The 22,379-nt window shown below is 37.3% G+C and overlaps 1 protein-coding gene across 2 annotated transcripts in view; it reads left to right on the top strand.

The window, feature by feature from the left end:
• The first annotated feature begins 1,310 nt into the window (after positions 1-1,310).
• The window catches only part of ryk (receptor like tyrosine kinase), an 83,217-nt gene continuing 62,148 nt past the window's right edge, over positions 1,311-22,379 (top strand). For both annotated transcript variants that reach the window (XM_055212977.2, XM_055212978.2), the window contains exon 1: positions 1,311-1,956. In XM_055212977.2, coding sequence (XP_055068952.2) covers positions 1,740-1,956 — 217 coding nt within the window. In that variant the 5' untranslated portion in view covers positions 1,311-1,739. The remainder of the gene's footprint in view (positions 1,957-22,379) is intronic.

The raw sequence follows: 22,379 nt of genomic DNA on the forward strand, positions 1-22,379 counted from the left end.
TACAATTAAAAATTAATACTTTTACTTTTACTTAATTACATTTTTTTAAGGAAAAAAGTAGTTTTTACTCTTTACAATTTTATTTACAGTCAAAAGTGCTTCTATTTTAGAGATCTATTTACCCTTGCTGTATCAAACCAATTGAATTGTGATGATGGTCAGTTTAATTTAAATATTGCTGAAATGTCACCTATAGAATGACTCGAATTTGTAGCAGAAGCTTGTTTAGGCTAATGATCTTCAGCTGATGTGCACTAATGTTTTTTTAATAATATTTTTCATTATTGTTTAATGACTAAATATTATAAAATTTAGTCATTAAACAATTATTTGTTTAAAATTATTTTAATGTTTTAATAATTTGTGCATAATAAAATATTATTTTCCGTATTTAGTTAGGACTCGTCCCACTGCGAAATGCCTACTGCATTTTATGTAATAGTTTAGATTATTATTATTATTAGTTTTTTTATTATCTATGTTTATTTATTATTAGGGATTATTGCATTGTACCGTAAATATTTAATTGGTTTCCTTAATCAGATGCCATTTCACTTCAAAACAATTATTTTTTTTTTTACTGTAGATTAATTATAGAAGCAATTGGTAGGAACCATTTATCAAATTAATAGTACCAACTATTTCCAAAATTATAATGTAATTGTAATTTAAATTTGATTTCTCATTTTAATTTTAAATATATTATATTAAAGTAATTTAAACAAATAAACAAAGAAGAACCCAATAAATAAATATACATTACATTTAAAACATTACATTATCGTCATTGCAGGAGTGCAATTTGCTGGTTGTCCTGCAGGTGACCTTGTAACTCTGTTGTCTTACGATGCACTTATGTATGAACGATTACTCCAGAGCACTCGTAGATCTTTTTTCATGATGAGTAGATGATTTTCAAGCGCTACTTAAGTTACGAAGCTTTTGGGAAACGGACAGTAATTTTAAGATGATTCGTACGATAGTTTTTACGATCAACTTAGCCTTACGATGCTTTTGGGAAACGCGGCCCTGGCCTAAATCAATGGTCTTAAGCTTGGTGTTTTCTGTGTAGTCGAAATGTTATTACGAAAAACAATTATTTTTCCACATCCCTAAACAAATCTGGTGTTGTTTTTTGAAATGTGGATCAATCTACACAATACAATAATTTTATGTTTATAAATTTCTGGAAAAAAAAACATTTTTGACAGAAAACTTGCGGTTGTCACCTGCATAACACACCACAGGAGCGAGCCCGTATCCAAACGTCGTTGCGTGCGCGTACTGGTTTTAAATGACAAGCCTCCAGCGACTCCCGCCCCCCATCCCCGTTCTTCAATGAAAAGTTAGCTTGGTGAGGGGGAAAGACCATGAAAGGGAAAAGCTGGAGGATACTTTTACGGGTTGTTTGTTTGGGATAGTACGTTATCTGTGGTTTGTGCGCATGAGTCTGATAAAGAGAAGATTGAAGAATAAGCGTAGGGAAAGTCCAATGCTATAATACTGTCCAACTGTTTGACTGGCCCCGCTCGTGCAGTCGCTGAGATTGAGCGCGAGCTAACATAAGTTAGCTGGACGGCTATCGGACAAGGAGGAGGGGGACAAACCGGGAGAAAGGTCGACACAGAGCGCCGTCATCAAACTTAGTAGCATGTCGCCCTCGGAAAGTAACTCAAGCTTTGGATGAGTTTCCGTGGCGCCTCGATCGCAGAGAGTTTGGGACTCGACGGTGGGTTGTGATGTTTGTACCAGCGCGGGGCTCCGGTGGAGGCGCGACGGCGGTGCCCCGGAGTTGGCCGCATACTCTTGCGTGGAAACTTGGGGGCTTATTTCTCCTCCTGTTTCTCGAGGGGGCCCGATGCCTCACCAACCCCAACAATGTGCCAGGCATAAACAACAACAATAGACCGAACGTGAACGTGTTCATGAGCGAGGAAGAGGTGAAGAAACTTCTGGGTGTGTATCATTTATTCTCCCGTCTGCTTAACTTTATTCTAGTGCTGACGCAAAGCGATTGGTCAAGTTTTACATGTACTTTTTACTGGTCTGCAAACTTTCTTATTTGATTTATAAACTAACCGCCTTCAAAATGTACCTCTGTGAGCTGGTTTGTGTTGAAAAATAAGTTTTAAACATATTCGCAAACTACTGAAACTTTTCAGTGTTGTAGTTGGTTAGCTCCACATGTTAGCTTTCATATTTAACTTAGGCCAAACACAATCTGCTGGGTCCATGTAACCTCCACGTATAGACAGCTTGGGTTGTAAGAATGCGCAAAGTCCAGTAAGTAACGTTATGTTTTATTGGATGCACAACTTGAATGGATTGTGTTCAATTACATTATTAACATAACATCTGTAAAGAAAGATAGTTTGGTGGTTAAACTTGGAAACGTGTAATTATGTTAAAACTGGTTGCTACAAAGTTATCGTGTGTATTCCAGTGTTTCAACGTGAACTTAGAGCCTTTATTTATCATATGTGGTGGCATTAACACGTAGGTCTATATTTTGAACATAAATGGGACGTGCATTGAACTAGTTTGAGTAATTCATCCCACGTCAGATGTACTTTAATAGTTTAATAAAAAGTTTACACCGTGTCATGCAATTACAACACGCACATAGGTTCTCATACATAAGTACAAGACACATTTAAAAGTTTGGCTTGATAAAAAAAATGCAAACATTGTTCTCTTGTTTTTGGACATAAAGCGCTGTGTTACATATATTATCCGATTTTGAATTAGGGTTTTACTGAGAACATCTGTGATTTATTCTGTAAAAATGTATCAGTGGTGTTTGCAATGTCAGCAGATATTGCTAATGTCACATTGTCCTTTAATGAAAAAATGAAGAAAAAAAACTGGGGGGCGTGAGCATAGGTGGCAGAGACAATTACATTTTGGAGCAGTTGTTTAAACTTGCTTTGTGGTATAACCCATTCAGCTCATTTATGAAATTACATGCAAATCTTAAATCTCTGAATCTGAATATTGCCTTAAGGAGTGTAAGCTTTCAAACTAGGCTGTAACTAGAGACTTTGAAATGGCTTTGAATAAGATTAATGATCAAATTCAATGAAAACTACTTGAGGGTGATTTGCAAGCTTTTTCAAATCAAATTGCAACAAGCCAGACTAATCAAATGTGATGGGTTTATTCATTTGAAAATCCCATATTTAGTACTCCATATCTGTTGTGTGGGTGATTTGTTGTATGGGTGTTTAATGGCTGATCCTGAAATCTAGAAATTGTAATAAACCTGTTTGTTGTAACACCTGTTAGACACCTGTGAAAAAAGCACAAAATAATTAAATCAAATTCTGTCTATACAAAAGGTGGATATTGTTAATATATCTGCCTAAAATAGATAGATATCCACACATTCATTCATTCATCCATCCATGATCCTTCATCTAACCATCCTTGTATTATGCGTCAATGCATATAAATAGATTTACAATTAAGACAAAAATGATAATTGTGAGTTATTTCCCCTGATATTGCATTAACAGTTATCATTTTGATTAATAGTGTTTACATTGTTTTCCTTTCATTAAAGGGATACTTCGGCCAAAAATGATATTAAACCCATGATTTACTCACCCCCAAGCTGGCCGAGTTGCATATGTCCATCGTTTTTCAGACAAACACATTTTTGGATATTTTAGAAAATGTTTTAGATCTTTCAGTTGATTAAATGTGAAGTTACGGGGTCCACGACCTTCAAGTCCAAAAAAAAGTGCGTCCATCCTTCACAAAATAAATCCAAACGGCTCCAGGATGATAAACAAAGGTCTTCTGAGGGTAATACACGCTGTGTTGTTGTAGAAATATCCATATTTAAAACTAAAACTTAAAAATGTAAATAACTACCGTCCGGTAGCACCACCATCTTAGACTCCCATCTTAGACTTAGTTTCCCACACATAATTGACTTTACTTGGGCGGGCCGCCCAAGTATATTAACAAGCGCCCAAGTATATCTGGCATCAAATTTTGTCTCTTTTTCTTTCGTGATAATGCCACTCTTTAATAATCACATTTTGCTGACAAGCACGTTGTGTCTCTCCCAATGAGTTCGGTGTGCGTTCGCATGCCCTTTGTTTATTAATGAACTGGGTGCGACACGGATGTTACATTGTATCATTCAATATTTCTGAACTTGAGCAGAGTTTTACCATTAGAGGTCTTCACGGAGGACCCGGGACACGTACGGTTCCGGTTTATATTTTAAATGATCAGTTAGCTCCGAGTCGTTCCTAGTTTAATTACTTTGGTTCCCAACTCTGATTAATATTGTGTGTAAAACCCGTGTCGATCGGAGAACCTCCGTGAGCGCTACCGCGCTGAAGCTTTGCTCGAAGTATCACCTGGATCTCTACACATGAACTCGAGCATTGAGAACATTGTACAGAGTTTACTAAAAAGAGGTTTTGAACAACTGACTTCGGTTGTTTTGGTGTCCTCTCACCATTTTTGCCAGACATAAAGAATCGATCTCTAAATACGAATTAATGAATTTTATATGAGGCTCCTTTATCAAGTAGAAGGTCAATATTGTCACTTGCGACAAAACAACAAATTATTCGTGCATTTATATGGAACTATGCTTTAGGAGCTATCCATCTTTACTCTCCTCCCTCCTTACGTCGCATTCGGAGATCAATACATCTTGACTGGCAAGATGGCGGCGAGCGGACACAAGTCAAAACAGCCAAAGTCAGTTGTTCAAAACCTTTCTTTTTAGTATACTCTGTGTACACAAACAATGTTCTCAATGCTCGAGTTCATGTGTAGAGACCCAGGTGATACTTCGAGCAAAGTATCATGTTGTGTCGAGCCTTCTTCTTAGTGTTGTAAAAATAGCGATTTTGATGCTCACAACATATTGAAGGCATTCAATATGACCCCGCTGTGTAAAAAACTTTTCAGTCCCAGTTATCAGTTACTAAGAGTTGCTGACATGTTTCAAAATGATGTTATTATGTTAGGTAACAAAACAGTGATTAAAATAATATAAGGTTGGATTTGGTGACTTACACACCTAACCCAGAAATCTAAATAACATAAAATGAAGAATGGACTTTTATGCCTCTGTGTTTTGAAGGTATAAAAGTCAATTTCTTCATCTTATGTTTGTTTATCTTTGTTCAATATTTTAACCAAAACACATCACAACTTTTCACAAATTCACAGGAGATTATCTTCTGACAGTAAGAGAAAAAGACCAAAAGCACAGATTGCTCACCCCTGTATAAGTATGTAAAGTTGCTGCGTTACAATTAACCCCACGTAGTGTTGTAACGGTATGGCGGTATACCATGATATTAACATATACGATTATCATACCATAAATATTTGCTTATTTCCGGTTTTGGAAAAAATTATAATAAAGGAGATCTCACCTGCGCTGATCCGCATATGCAACTTCATTCCACGTGACTGCTAGAGTTCACTCGTTTATATACAGCAGAGAAAATGTCAGAGCCAGAAACTACAAATAAGGAGCTCTTTTCCAAAACGCGATAAACGCCATTTAAAAAAAATGAGTTTGTCATGTCATTTGGCTGTGTACTGAACCTATTCACTGCTCCATGAACATTTCATGCCAAATCATTGCATTTCCTTGTTAAAATGTAGGTACAAGATGCCGTTCTTTTCCGAAACGCGATAAGCGCCGAGCCTATTTTTAGCCTAAACGCGATTTATCCTCTCGACCAATCAGAATTCGATGAGCGTTCGACGCAATTCAATGGCGGCGCTCTGAACAGATGTTTGTTTATGTTCATTCATTTCTCAAAATGAGGATTAATGTCATGTTAATACATCATCCGGAGAAGGTACCTCTTTGCAAGGCGATCTTCATCAAAGTGTTTGGTATGTACAACTTTCGTTTCAGAACTGGCTCATTTAATACTGTTTTGTACGTTTCTCCTTCGCGATAAAGTTTTTTTTCCTGTGAAGCAGCCTGTTAACGTAACATGAAAAGTACTGCACTGTTAAAAATAAATTGTTGGCTCAATGAATTATTTTTTAATAACTAGTTCCACAGAAATTTTACGTTCACTCAAAGTGTTACATGGATTGTTGTTTTTTAGTTGGCCCAAACTTGACTCAAATATAAAAAAGTATGTTTGCTCAACTAGCTTTATAGTTCATTCAACTAAAATGTTTTAATCAGTTGAATCTTTAAAAACTTACAGCAAAGACTCTGTCAATTAAAATTTGACTATTTACTCAATGTTTTATGTGTTACTTCAATTAATATTTATTATTTGGAAATGTTTAATAAACTTTTTAAAATTATTTATGAAATAATTTATGCTGGTGTTGTTAACAAAATAATTAAAGGCGCTCTAAGCGAAATTCACGTGTTTTAGACCATAAAACATTTTTTGTTACATACAGCAAATAGGGATGGGCGATAACTTATCGTTTGCGATATACCACCAAAATTTGTCCTCGCGATGAAAATCTGTCGCCTCACGGTAACAACGATAAATCTAGTTGATGAGGTAGTTTGTGTGCGCCCAATTCACTGTTCACGTGCGGAGAGAAAACAAACATTGCAGAAGGCGGACGTGAGGCTGAGGAGGTGCTTGTTGTTATTACCATGAATTTACCAGAATGCATTTACCAGTAAATTACAAAAACGTGCTGTTTACACATCTGTGGCAAACGCTGACGGTCGCGAAGTTGTTCGTGACCAAACAACATTGCGTTAGGCGGCGTCAAATGGAACCTGCGTTTGCACATTAGGCTTCACAGAGAGGAGCGAGGTAAAGTTGGTTTCAGGTTTGATATTCGCTGCATATCCGCCTAGGCTGCTTTAGGGGCCGTCTGCAAATCACAAAGGGTGTGCTAAGGATGTCGGCAATATGGCAAATAGATGGTAAGCTGTTTAAAACCACTTTGTTGAAGAAATGTGGCGGTTGACTTCAGGTGTGCTCGATTGCAGCACATGTAAACAGTGCTGGGGTAAACGCGTCATCTATAAAAAAACGTTCTCATTGGGCCGAAGCTGTCAGCGCGGTCTGACGTCGTCTGTTCTAAATCCGTAATCCTATATTTTTCGTTCACAAATAGCACTTACTGGTACATTACTGGTAATCAATCTTACAACCTGTCTTACTGGTAAATTGGGAGTAAAGATTTACCGGAAAGGTTCTGTTCACACATTACCTGTTAACTGCAATTTACCAGTAAATTACCAGTAAAGACTGTATGTGTGAAAGGGACTATTGACTGTTCCACACTAAACTTCTTTGCTTTATCAGGTTACTTTAGGCCGAGTGCCGGAGGCAATCACAGCTGTGATGATATAGAGCTATATCACACGACTCCGAGAGCGATATTGCTTTTATACAACAGTTCGACGGCACACGTTTGAAAAACGAAAACTAGAAAACAACAACGGAGTTATTTTAAAAGCCTCTTTGTTTTATTCATATTTAGTGTCTTTTGTGTTGTTATTGTTTGGCGCGAGGTAAAAGTTGATAAAACTATACTTGTATAACGTTACTATTGCTTTCCCATTTACTTTTAACGTGATACGAGCACTCGATTATTATTAAACTTTGTTCTTGTCAGTACTATATAAAACGTTTTTTTTATAAGTGTCAGAGAGATGTTTTTGCATGCTGCTTATTATGGGATACACACACTGATTTACGAGCTAGTGAACTAATGAGACACACGGAGAGTGATTAAAAACAGCGCGTTTGTGTGTGTCCGTGTGTGTGTGTGCAGTTTCTCCATTCAGAGATGAGCCTGTTTAGAGGACCTCCATGGCGGAAATGATACGAAAGGTGAAGCGGTTACTGTGCCGTTATCAGTAGAATATTTCACGCCTCTTAGCCAATCAGATTCGAGAACCAGAAAGAACTGTTGTATAATAATCATTATTCCACATGTTCAGACTGAGCAAAAAAACTATTTTAACAGAATAAATTGAATATTCACAAAATGTGTGCCTAGGTAAAAAATTTACTTTTTCTGAAAACTATTGAAATGGATTTATAGCGTTTTGGAAAAGAGCTCTTCAAATGCTAACCTCTATCCCCGCCAGAAAAAAAGTTAAAATCTGCATTATGGAAATACTTCGGGTATCCGAATAACGAACGCGGGGTTGTCCTTGTAGAAGGATATCCAGTTTGCAAGAAATGTGGACGAAGAGTGTGCTGCAAAAGGAGGAAATACGTTGAATATGTGCAACCATATTTGCAAACACGTCCCTCTGTGCAGATAAAGGTGTGTTTTGTTTATAATTTAAAGCAGTATTATTTCCGTGATACAGGGTGGAATCCCGAAATCCAGTCATGAAATCGGAGCCGTATTTGTGTTTAATTTTCGGACAATCTTTTTTCGGACACAAAGCTGTTATATAAATGCACCTCTGAAGGGAACTGTCTTGAGAAAAGTCTTGATGGCTATCTCTCAGTAATGCCTGATAAAGCGCTACTGCTACATAGTAATGCTGGTAACCTATCTCTCTCGTGCTCTCGCTCTCTCGCTCTCTCTCTCTCTTTCTGTCTCGTTTTCTTAAAACGCTAAAGCCCGTTTATGTGATTTATATTACAAGTAAATTTTAAGTTGATTATACGTAGGCCATATCTAAAGAGAAATAACGTATTCCTTATTTTGTTGAAAACCGTGATAGTTTCTGAGATGATTATCATTCTGTGAAAATCTCATACTGTTACAACCCTAACCCCGTGTTAGTTTGTGCCCCGCTCACCCCTATATCACAATTTGTAATTTAATGCAAATGAAATCAATGGCTTAAATTACCTAGAAACCATATTTTGCACAGTCTTGGGAAAATATTTAATTATTTTGATGAAAGGGGGACAAAGTTTAATTCACTAATGAATGAGGACAGTCTATCACTATAGTTCTATCAGCAATGTTTTCCATACAGTAGCATATTAAAAACAAGAATCTACATTTTAAAGCTTTGAACTGGTTTCCAGGGCTTTAGCTTTGCTCAGTCATCCTCTAGCGCCATACTTATGCCATCCTTTGTAAATCTGAGCTGTTATGTGTGTGATTTTTTTTTTGTCATATAACTCATCTAGTGTTACCTCTTTTTGTGCCTACACTGGATTTCTGTGTCTTGTCAGTGATGACAGATGAAGTCTTTGGTGGGCTTTTACGCTCTTTGATGCTTGTATCTGATTATTACCGTCAACATTTCATTTGTAGTTTTATGTGAATTGCTGTGGAATTTGTCTTGTGTTGGAGGCTTACTTTTTTATTTAATGAACTTTAGAAAATGGATAATCTCATTTGCTCTATAGCTGTTTTATTATTTGAGAATCCATTCTAAAAATCATTGCACAATGACAAGGCACATATCAACAGCTGACCATACTAATCTCTCCATATTCTCAACATTGTTCATAGAATTACATAAAAATACTACCTACACATTGTTGTGAGAGATAAAAATTAAGAAAAATCTTAGGCCTTTGCCTATAACTCAATATGAACATCCAGAAACTAACTTGTCACAAGTCTCTTCCTAAAGGGCTCTGGGTAGAATGTCAGTGCCAAAACTCACTGTCTAATAGGGTTAAAGGAACACGCCCAGATTTTGGGATTTTAGCGTATTCACCGTATCCCCAGTTAGATAAGTCCATGCGTGCCTTTCTCGTCTCCGTGCGTGCTGTGGCTCTGTCTGGCGCGGCCCCCGCTAGCTTAGCTTAACACAAAGTCCGGAAGTGAATGGCTCCAGCCAGCAAACTGCTCCCAATATGCGACAAAACAACACGAACATTTGCCTATGTATGTGTTGTGATTTGTATAGTCACACCATGTACAAATAACAAGCTGATATGAGACACAGCGATCTTTTAACAGTATACATACTGAACTATATTCTCAGAAGGCGAAGCACTGCTGCGTGGGCGGAGTGATTTGCTCGCAGAACCCGAGAAGCCCCCTGATGAGGAGCAGAGAGTTCGGTCAGAGTTGTGCGGGTCGCTCCGCCCAAGTGGCAGTGCTTCGCCTTCTGAGAATATAGTTCCCAGTATGTATACTGCTAAAAGACCGCTGTCTCTCAGACCACCTTGTTATCTGTACACGGTGCGACCACACAAATCACAACACATAAATAGGAAAATGTCTGCATCACCTTGTCACTCATTGAGAGCAGTTTGCTAGCTGGAGCCATTCACTTCCAGTCTTTGTGCTAAGCTAAGCTAGCGGAGGCTGTGTCAGACAGAGTCACAGCACACACGGAGATGAGAAAGGTATGTATGGACTATGGACTTATCTAACTTATCTATATGGTGAATAAGCTAAATTCCCAAAATCTGGACGTGTTCCTTTAAGCATAATGTATTTCCATGTTTATCTGTTTTATTACTTTGTTTATTTGATATTTTTCTATTACTGAATCAATAAGAATAGAATGTTTTGAGAATTTCTAAGATCATTCGAATGCTTCTAGTAATGTGTCGTGTTGGTCTTAAATTTCACTTATAATAGTCTTAGATTTTACTTACTTAAACTTGCAAGACTTCTGCAGTGAGGTTGAGCAGACAGTCCCTGAATGCATGTATGGACAGTTGGACATCAGCAGCCTCAGAATTTGCACAACCAGTGCAATAGAGAATTTGGTTGGGCTGCACAGAAGTCAGATTACCATTGTTGTGGTAAGATTCATAGTTTTCCATGGCTTTTATTGTTTTGGACATTTTCCCCCTATGCTTTTTACTGAATGTATATTAGGGCTGAAACGATTCATGGAGTTACTCGATTATTTCGATAAAAAAATTCCTTGAGGCAAAAATTCTGCTTCGAAGCCTCGTTAAATTCCTATGACGCGCACTACACGCGCCGAGATCTGATTCAAACGGACCGTTGTTCAATGTTAAGGAAGCACATCATAGCGCGTGGTACATTTTGAATTTAGTTGGCGGGATGGCGGAGCGAATATGTCCATAAACGGCAGAGAGAGAATGTCTAAAGTTTGGGATCATTACATTATCATTACATTCAGCATCTGAACCGAAAACATCCACTGCTCTTTCACCAAGCGTTGATGAAACAAGGTAACGTAGCTTCCGCTGATTTTAATCCCATACTGTATTTGTAGCGATGTTGTTATGCGGTTTGACTAGATCTGATGTTTTTAAGTAGTAAACGTATTCCTGTTCAATTGCAGGTGATTATAGCTTTAAAAAGAACCCCTTGACACACACGCATGCACTACAGGTGTGTGTACCAAAAAACGGCACCACAGTGCAATCATATATGGGCAACTTGTAATCTGACATATTTTGTTCAATAATAATCTCTGTCTTATTGGAGTTTAGAATAAGGAAGTTATTCTATCTCACGCGAGTCAGACCAATCGTGCAATGCATCACATATGCTTAAACTTTTATGTAGCCGCGCAACAATCATTTCAGCATGCATTCACTGTATACAGCGGGACGTGATCTTGTGATTTTTGAATGGATTCTTAACCTAAAATGCACCCCAATGCAAGTGATGCAAACCAAATGCAGCGTTCTATTGAAAAGGAATGTATGTATTTCTGCGGTACCAAAATGCAATGAAGCAACTGAACGTCTGACTGGGGTGTCACTCTTCCTCGCCCACAGCACGCGTGCACAGACAAACGCAGGTGCACGTGCGCGCGCACACGCACAGGTTGTTACCATAGCAAATAGGCTCACCCCAGAAATTATATATTATTTAGTAGCCTAATGGTAAATGCTGCAGGTGTAGAAATGTACATAAACTAGATATTTACTTTGATGTCAGGGCTAGATTACAGCATGAAACCTGCTGTGCATATTTATAAATTAAAGTGCTTAATTGTTGGCACTGGCACTTATAAACACTAAATGGGTAAAAATTGAAATAAATAGGCTTATTTTTTGGAGCCAAATACCTCTGTTTTTTTTAGAAATAAAAGCAAAATGCTTGAACATTTTACAGCCACGTCATTTTCGTTATGCATTATTTGTTTTAGTTGTTTAAAAACACACACAAAATTTTTATCCGATTACTCGATTAATCGATCGATTCAGTGCTAGATTAATCGATTACAAAAAGAATCGATAGCTGCAGCCCTAATGTATATTTATTTGTGTAATTTTGTTAAATTTATCCCCTACTTTGCATACGGAGAGGGGAACAAAAGCTTTCTTTGCATTTAAAGAAACGCACACAAAACCAGCATATTTTTCATTGTATTGTTCAACATCATATAATGAAAGATCTGTGGTGTATTTTGTGCTGAATCTTTACAGACACATTCTGGGGATACCAGAGACAATTTTTTATATTGCTGAAATAGGCCTGGGCGATTTGTCCCCCTAAAAAAATCTGTGATTTTTTTTATAAAAAACTCGATTTACGATTCGATTCGATTCCCCCCCCCCCCCGCCCCCATTTAAAACAAAATTGCAAACTGTACATATATTTTAAAAATATATATTTATTTTATTTAATTAAAATGCATCAACATGAAACTTATGTGAATCCAAACCAACTCCACACAACTGAATTCAAAGAGCATTTTTTTGGAGGAGCTGCTCTCTTTCGCCAGCTGTTTTTGCCATGTTGTTTGTGTATGCATGCGCTGCCCTCGGGAGAGGGGAGGGGCAGAGGGCTGCGCCGCAGGGAGCGTGCTACGAAAACCCTGAAGGAAGATTTGTCGAATGCAAAATGTATGTACTGCGCTATACTGCAGAGGGGGAGAAAAAATCTAAAAAAATCGATTTTATTTTTGAAAATATGAATTGATTTGACTTACCAACTCGATTTTAAAATCAAATCGATTTTTCCCAGCCCTATGCTGAAAACACCTAGGTTAGGGGCCCTTTAATATGTTTGACTCTTTGACTTTTTAATTTGTGGCAAAGTGGTGCAGAAGTGCTGTGGTGAGTGAAATTCTTAGCAGCGTGCTCTGTAACAGTGCATACAAATGGTAATGTTTAAAAGGTAGCATGAACTATACACCGTATACATGCACAATATAAATGTAAACAAAAAAGCCCCTTAAATTTTTTAAGCAGTGTACAAATAGACCATTGTTTTGTTGAAGCAACAACATTAACCATCTCGATTTATTAGTCTGCTTTCATGCATTGCCTTGTAATTCATTTTTTGGACCACATACCTATTTGTCAAGTTCTGCTAGAATTATGTCTAGTTTTAATGTCTATTTTCCCCATCCTTTCTTTGTCCTTGCCTGCTTTCTCTGTCATGCTCTGTCATTTCCTGCTGTTCTCTGTCTGAGCTCTCCAGAGTTCTCCAATTACTTTCACAGATCTTAATCTTGATGTTTTTTAGGACTCTGTCACAGCATGAAACCTATTTCTACTTTTTAGTATATGCTGGGATAACTTTGGGACAAATATGATGTGTGTAATGGGTGGTTGCCGATTAAATCAGAAACGAAAAGTATCTGTTAATGATGAAGGGTGGTATTTGATGTGCATATTTACATCCAGATCACAGTCTCCCTTTTTAGATCTAGATATTCAGTTAATATGGAATGCATGGTAAACACATTGGCTTTTTATGAAGACTGTACTGGGGAAAGCCTGGTTTCGTGAGCTTCTACTTAGTGTTTTTTATTAGGGGAGGTCAAATGTTGCATATGTGACCCGTGCTGGCAAAATGAGTCGGAAAGTGCATGTCTAATTTCAAGCTAGAGGCAAAAGAAAGTATAAATATCGATCTTGGTTAAAATTGTGGTTTTCATAAAAATACGTATATTAAGCCCTCGTCTATAATCATTAAACATCTAAAATGATCTTTATTTGTACGTTTTCCTGAGAGGTGTACCGTCCTAAAATGTTTAATCTAAAACAAAGATTTGTGTCCATCCGCATGTGCGTGACATTTTGGTTCTGATTTTAAAATATTCAGGGATTAGAAAATAGAGTGCAGGACTTGCTTGATTTTAAAAATAGCTATTAGAAGAGATAAAGTTTGGCACCTGATTGATGTTACAAGAGTTAGTAAGAGCAATACGATATGAGAACAATCTTCTTTGCGCTGACTGACAGACCCGATATATAGACATCTATAAAGACATAAAGTTTTAAATATCTGTTTTGACAAGAATTCACGCAGGCAGGACCTATAATCTGTTATGTTTTAAGTAAATGTTTGGTTAACTGTTGGGAAAAATATAACATTATATTAGATCAGTGGTGTCAAACTCAGTTCCTGGTGGGCCGGTGTCCTACAGAGTTTAGCTCCAACCAGGTCCAACACACCTGTTTGGAAGTTTCTAGTAATCCTGAAGATCCTTGCATTACAGTAGATTTTTTTACGGTAGGTTTTGTAACTCATTATTGAAAATTTGCTCTAACGACTTATTTTGCCAGCCCGGGTCACATATGTTATAGTCTCAATCATATCTTTGGTCTCATGACCATAATAAGATTTCAGAGGTATTTAGTATTTGTTGCATTTAATAAATCTAAAATAATATAAAGACTTGATATTTTTTTACTGATACTATTTTTGTAGACTTGAGTACCACAAATAAGCTGCAACGTAAGCTTAGTTTTTGGTTAATAGGGCTGTGCAATAGGGTTGCCGCGGTGACGTAATTTTCCCACCGGTTAATCAGCGCGTCACAAACCCGGTGATACCGGTGTCACCGTGTGGGAGGGGCTTATGAATGCGCATGCAGACGTGCACATTTTACTTTCACTTTTGAATTACGCAACTGTTTAAATGCAGTGCTTGCGTACGCTGCGTTAAATTGCGTATGAATTTGCATGCAATGCGAGCGCAACAGCTGGTTTTCTTAAGTGCTTGAGTCAATGTGCGCATGTAATTCTCAAAGAACCAGCCAGTCCCAAGCAGAGCAACCGGCTACTTCTCCATAAAGCGCTGCTTGAATGATGGGTTTTTATTTTTCTTGATAATAAACACAACAACAAAACAATCTCGCTTATATTAAACATCATATATGTATATTATAACAAAAACGATTAAGCGCGCGGCTTCTGCCTTCGTCTGGTCAGTCAGCTCGCCTCGCAAACTCTGACAGGAATAAATGAAATCTGACACCTGCTGCTCTGTGACGTGAGGCGCGTTCAGCTCCACTGAATTCAGGCACCAGACACATTCAGTTTGCTCTCTCTAATGAAACTTAATGATTAAATTACACAAAAATATTAAAACGACGGTGAAAGACGGTGTCGCGGTGGGCAAGTGATCTAACCGGTGAGAGGCTGAAGCACCGGTTATCACCGTTTCACCGACTATCGCGGCAAGCCTACTGTGCAAAAGTATCGATATTTCAATCTGTACTATCGATATATATATATATATATATTTTTATATTTATCGATAGTACAGTAATCTGTACTATCTATATTTTTTATACGGCCAGATAGCCGTTTTGACATGTTTGATAAAAAAAGAAAAAGTAGTGCAATGTATTGCAACATGCAACGTATTATATCGTACCGTGATACATTGTATCATGACCTATGTATTGCGATATGCATTGTATCGTGAGGCCCTTGCCAATACCCAGCCCTATTGGTTAACAGACATTGTCGGCCCTCTTGTGTCTGATTTATTTTGTGGCATCATTAGATGTCCAGTACCCATCTTTATGGCAGTACATGAAATGTTTAGATCATGTTTATTCTGGTTTATGATGCTAACTTGCATCATTTTTTAAACATTTTTCTCCTATATAAAAGAAAAACACCTTGGATGCTGTTGACAAATGGTTGCCGCTGCCTTTTGAGATACTAGCTGAGATAACATATCTATAGGTATTATCAATTTAGTACATTAAGATGCTATCTTGATTGTTAAGAAAGGTTGAAAGCTCATTCATTACGCTTTAGAATGTCTAGACTTTTTAAAGTGATCCTACAGTATCAAAGCTATACTGTGAACCATAGCCTGACCTTGGTATGGGATGCAATTAATTATAGTTTAGTTTCTGAACACTTTGTGTCAGCCAGTCCTAGGCTTGCCGCGATAGTCGGTGAAACGGTGATTACCGGTGCTTCAGCCTCTCACCGGTTAGATCACTTGCCCACCGTCTTTCACCGTCGTTGTGATATTTTCGTGTAATTAAATCATTTAGTTTCGTTAGAGTTGAGCAAACACTAAGAACTGAATGTGTCTGCTGCCTGAATTCAGCGGAGCTGAACGCGCGTCACGTCACAGAGCAGCAGGTGTCAGATTTCATTTATTTCTGTCAGTCAGTGTGCGAGATGAGCTGACCGACCAGACGATGACAGAAGCCGCGTGCTTACTCGTTTTTGTTATAATATACATATATGATGTTTAATATAAGCGGGATCGTTTTGTTGTTGTGTTTTTCATCAAGAAAAATAATAATACCCATCATTCAAGCAGCGCTTTATGGAGAAGTAGCCGGTTGCTCTGCTTGCGACTGGCGGGTTCTGTGAGAATTACCTGCGCACATTGACTCAAGCACTTAATTAAACCAGCTGTTGCACTCACATTGCATGCAAATTCATACGCGATTTAACGCAGCGCACGCAAGCACTGCATTTAAACAGTTGCGTGATTCAAAAGTGAAAGTAGAATGTGCACGTCTGCATGCGCATTTATAAGCCCCTCCCACCCTTTGATACCGGGACCACCGGGTTTGTGATGCGCCGATTAACCGATGGGAAAATTCTGTCACCGCGGCAACCCTAGCCAGTCCACAAAAGAGTTCAGAGATTTCAACCGCATGGTTTTGTTATTCAAACCTTTTTTGTAGGTCATGCGAGTTCCTATTTTTTGTCTACATATCGCCTGTGATAATGAATATATAATGAATATGCGGTATGGCTCAGCTTGTCCGTGAACTAGGGCTTTGTGTAGGAAATGCCGCTTCATCTGAAAGCAGCTGATGGCGATTTACTACTATTCAAGGAACTGGCAACCGCATACAATTAATCGTGCAGCCTATATAATTTTCTTTTAAATCATATCTTACTACTTTGAACCATGAGTTGAAGGTGCCTGCTTGGGGATGATGCTGAAACCCTGGATCACAAAATATCATCAGTGTTAAAGATGAGAGACATTTACCCACTATGTGCCGTTAAATGCCAGAGGTGTAAAGTACTTGAGTAAATGTACTTCTTTACTGTACTTAAGTATTTTTTGGATACTTTGTACTTGTACTGAGTATCAAAAATATAGGCAACTTTTACTCTCTACTCAATTACATTTTTGATTGGGTATTTGTACTCTTTACTCCACTACATTTGAAATGACACTTAACGTTACTCGCTACATTGTTTATTCGTCAAATAAAAACGAAACGAAAGTGTCAGAGGGTGATGATGGATAGAATCTGTGGTCGCGAGGTTACACGCACACACACAACTGAGGGACTTCATTTGGCGCTGCGCAGAGCAATCGTATGAAATCAAAGTACTGCGAGACCGAATCAAATGCATATGGAGAAGTCTGGTCTCGCGGTACTTTAATGTCAAACGCTGAATGACTTGCGTTGAGCCACCGTAGCGGGACATCTGCGTGCTGCGTATGTCATAAACTGTAGAGAAAAGTTCGCGTCTGGTCTGAGAGAAGAGATAAAGAGCAAACATATGGATGCATATCACATTTGCTTCAGTCAAGGGACCCTTTGTTAAACATGTGATGCTACAATCAAAACAAAAGTGAAGCGCGATCGCAGGATCGGGTCATCCCGCAAATCAAAGGCAAGCACAAATGTTTATATTCTCTGATGCTATTTTATCAGCTAACCTGAGCTGGTAAGTTACATAACTTGATATAACTTACTATATAAGCCATAATAAACCAGCGAGGTCCTGTACTGATTGCCCGAGTAACTTAAGTACATTATAAGATTGATAATAAGTACAATTTCACTGTCCTCACATTTAATCAAGTATGCTGTAATGTATGAGGGATGCATGACTGAAGAAATGTAGTGCACTTTATGTGAGATAGTGGTGTTACATACTACATGTGTTTACAATTAATCTTTCAAATGAACAACTTCACGTTTTTAATATGCATTATCATATTTCTGTTAGTGTAATTTTAGTTCACTGGAATTTTTTAAATATTAAAATTATATCTTTTTTAGGATAGGCCTATATAAGAATATTTGGTAACACTTTACAATAAGGTTCATTAGTTAACAGTAGTTAATGTATTAACCAACTTGAACAAACCATGAGCAATACATTTGTTACATTATTTATTCATCTTTGTTAATGTTAGTTAATAAAAATTTAAGCTTTAATTGTTTGTTCATGTTAGTTCAGAGTGCATTAACTAATGTTAACAAGATTTTAATAAAGTATTAGAAATTGTTGAAATTAACATTAACAAAGATTAATAAATGCTGTGCAGTTCATTATTCGTGCATGTTAACTAATGTAGCTAACTAATGTTAACTAATGAACCTTATTGTTAAGTGTTACCATATATTTATATCACAAAGTTAGGCTATATATTTTTCAGCATGGCACATTCAAGTACACAATGACACTAGACTAAAATTAAATGGGTTTAAATTAAATTTAATGTAGATTTCTAGACTAAATCTCATGGCATTTAGTTGAATAAAATTAGACTAAAACTAAATCAATTCAGATGACAAAAATATGACTAAAACTAAATTACATTTTAGTCAAAAGACTATGACAATGTTTAATCTGTGTTTGTTCTGCCAGGTAAAATTTTGAGGTGTTTAATTTCTTTTCTATATTAGGAAATAAAACCTCATAAATAAACTTTCTTAGTTTTCACTGCCCAGACCTACAATGTCTCTTTGTGTTGAGGACTAGTGCATCTTTGAGCCAACATTCAGTACGAGTAAAAATACTTGAGTACTTTTAAATTGGGTTACTTTAATACTTTTACTCAAGTCGTATTTAAATTGGTGACTTGTAACTTGTAGTGGAGTAATTTTTACAGTAAGGAATTTGTACTTTTACTCGAGTATGGCTTTCAGCTACTCTTTACACCTCTGTTAAATGCTCATTTAATTAACTTTCTTCTAAATTATTTTGTAGTGTATTTGATGTTACGAACCAGCTTGACCTTTAGCTTATATGAAAGCCCTTCCTAATTTCTGTCATAGAAGTTTGTTTACTTAGTCAGCAGCTGTACTGCAAGAGTTGTTACAGTGATGGCAGGGAGTTCTGTGGTTCCCTCTTACCGAACAAGCTCTGTTTGCTTGACTGCGGTGGCAGCTGTAGTAGGGCCAGCTCATGTGGTTATAATTATTGACTGAAGCTGACTCCTTTTGAGGATTCATTACTGAACTGCCACAAAGCAGCCATGACAATCTGGAACCTGCCTTTTTAAAACAATGCATTTTCGGCAGACTTTGAGCTTGCAGGAAAATTGGTCGTGGTCCTATAAAAAAGCAGGCATGCTGGGAGCTAATGTTTATTAATAAGCTCAGTGCAACGGTGATGGGACAGTAAAAGAGGATCGTCACTAGCATAGCTCTTGAAATAATTTTAAAAGGTCCAGCCGTGAGTATGCATGAACAGACAAAACAATGAAGCTTCACCCTTCATAGCACCTTGGATAGTTAACTGAAGTGTATTGATTACAGATGAAGTTGGTTTATTCATAAGGACCAGCAGACATGTGCTAACTAAATCCACAATGAATTTTAAAATTCATTCTTACAAACCAGAACAACACCTTTTCCTATGTAATCGTGACCCATGTTCATGAAGACGCATTTAATGAATTTAATTTGCATTTTTTCCACTCCACTTATTTCCATCCACAAATGCAACTTGTTTCCAAGTAGAACTCAAACCCTTCAGGAGCTTTTGTTAAGCCTCTGTATCCAGCTAAAAACTTTAAAAGCACTCTGATCATGTGATATTAATGGATTGGTTTAAAAACTGCAGTATAGTGTTTGAGCCTTTGCATATCGTCGCTGCCCGATGAAACTCACGTACAGTCTTGTTCAAAATAATAGCAGTACAATGTGACTAACCAGAATAATCAAGGTTTTTAGTATATTTTTTATTGCTACGTGGCAAACAAGTTACCAGTAGTAGGGATGGGCATAATTAATCGACGATCGATAATTGATTGTTAAGAATTTCGTTGATGACGTTAATTTGTTATCAATTAATCAAATGCATTTTTTTATCTAACTCCTGTTTCACAAATACTCCGTATGCAGTGCGTTTGCGTATGTGTGCGGCGAATCCGTCAAGCACCCGTTGCAGTGCGCTGCTGACCGCTTATTCTGCTTATAAAACGTTCATGTGATTGACACTTTCTGTGAACACTTTTCCGCATAAACAATAAAACAAAGCATCATTTTTTTTCACAAAACAATATATTTTAGATATTATTTGACAGACTAGTAAGTGTGGATTAAGGATGTTTAAAATCTCTAGCCTGGTTGTCAGGATCTGAATGGATCAAATCAGCAGTTTTGCAATGGTTTATTTATCTCCACATATATAATAAATAAAAATAAGCAGAGTAACTTTGCAAGTCTACCCTTCCACATTATATATTTCCTACTATGTATGTATTATGATTTCCAAATAATAAACGAGAGTATTCAACGACAAAAAGCGTCTCATATGGAAATAAATCCTCACAATATTATTATTTCTCAAAACTTTATGACAAAAATAAGCAACTGTATTCCTACAGTTATTTAAAGATGCACACATTATTCCGCATATATTTAAATATTATACGAAAGTATTCATATAACGGCACGTCTCATATGGCAAATAAATATCCTCACATTAACATAACAGCATAATGAAATGAATAAACAGACAATGAAACAGGATTGAAATATAAATTGTATTATTATTACCGGAAAAAAGCAATATTGCTAAAATAATCTCTGAGGTAAATGCGTGAAAAACGCTGTTACCCGCACAATAAGTGCGAAAAAATGAGCAATAAAAGTGAAAAAAGCATTATTAGGCCATGTCTCAAAACTTTATATGACAAAATATATTTAAAAGAAATATATACTTACAGTTATTCAAAGATGCACACATTATTAGGGGTCAAGCCCCGAAGGGGCGTAGAACCCTATTGTTATTGTTAGTTTTCTTATTATTATTATTATTATATATTATTCTTCTTCTTGTTCTTCCGCCATTAAAGTCAATGGCAGCCCATAGAACCGTACATAGGAAAGTTATGAAATTTGGCACACATGTAGAGGACAGTCTAAGAAGTTACTATAGCAACATTGGTGTGTCTGACTCAAACCCTCTAGCGCCACCAACAGTCCAAAAATCCACTTATGTTCATGCTCACAACTTCTGACCCGTGAGTCCTAGAAAATAAATTCTTGTTTCCTTTGAATCCTTGGCTCATGATGATTCAATTGCACACATTGATGTCATTTGTGTCATGCAAATCTTTCCGCCATTTTGAATTTTCCGTAAAACCTACTTTTTCGAACTCCTCCTAGACCGTCCGTCCGATTTGCATGTCCTTTGGTATGTAGCATCTAGAGACACCCCAGACAAAAAGTTATCAAAAGCTTTTTGATAGACCAATGCGTTCTCGTATAAATTGACAACATATATGGCGGCGAGCACGCCAAAACAGACGTTTGGCTGTATCTTCGCAACACTTCGGTGTATCGACACGAAACTTGATATATGTCATTACAGTCATGAACTGAGGGTGCCTGCAACGTTTCGTCACAGCGCCACCTAGTGGTCACGAGATTCGAAAAATGTCTATTTTCGCTTATAACTACTTCAAACTTGAGTCTAAAATCATGAAGTTGGTCTTGTTAGATTCCTTGAGGCATGCCGAGTCAAACAATACCAAACGGTTTTCGGTCGGCCATTTTGGGTGTCGGCCATTTTGAATTTTCTCATTAAGTTCAGTATTTCACAAACAGAATGGCGTATCGCTACGAAATTTGGCATGGTTCATCAGTGACATGTTCTGAGCGCACCTATAAATCTTTAGGACGGCGCCACCTAGTGGTCAGGATATGTAAATAAATTGTTTAAAATCTTTATATCATTTGATTAAATTGCCACTATGACATAAGACTTCACTCTATTGATTCCTTGGCTCATGCTGAGTCCGACTGTACCAAATATGTCTGAGTCAAACCTACTTCCTGTCGGCCATTTTGAATTATATTGAACACCTACTTTTTCGAACTCCTCCTAGAGCGCTCGTGTGATTGGCTAGATTTTTGGTATGCATCATCTAGAGACACTCTAGACAAAAAGTTATCAAAAGCTTTTCGGTAGACCTATTTGTTGTCGTATAACGCATCAAAGAATGCGAGGGCGAGCACGCCAAAATGTGTTTGAGCCTGTATCTTCGCAAAACTTTTGCGTATTAATATGAGACTTGGTATATGTCATAACAGTGATGACCTGAGGGTGCATGCACCA

This window comes from Misgurnus anguillicaudatus, chromosome 8, assembly GCF_027580225.2.
Source record: "Misgurnus anguillicaudatus chromosome 8, ASM2758022v2, whole genome shotgun sequence".
NCBI classification, from domain to species: domain Eukaryota; kingdom Metazoa; phylum Chordata; class Actinopteri; order Cypriniformes; family Cobitidae; genus Misgurnus; species Misgurnus anguillicaudatus.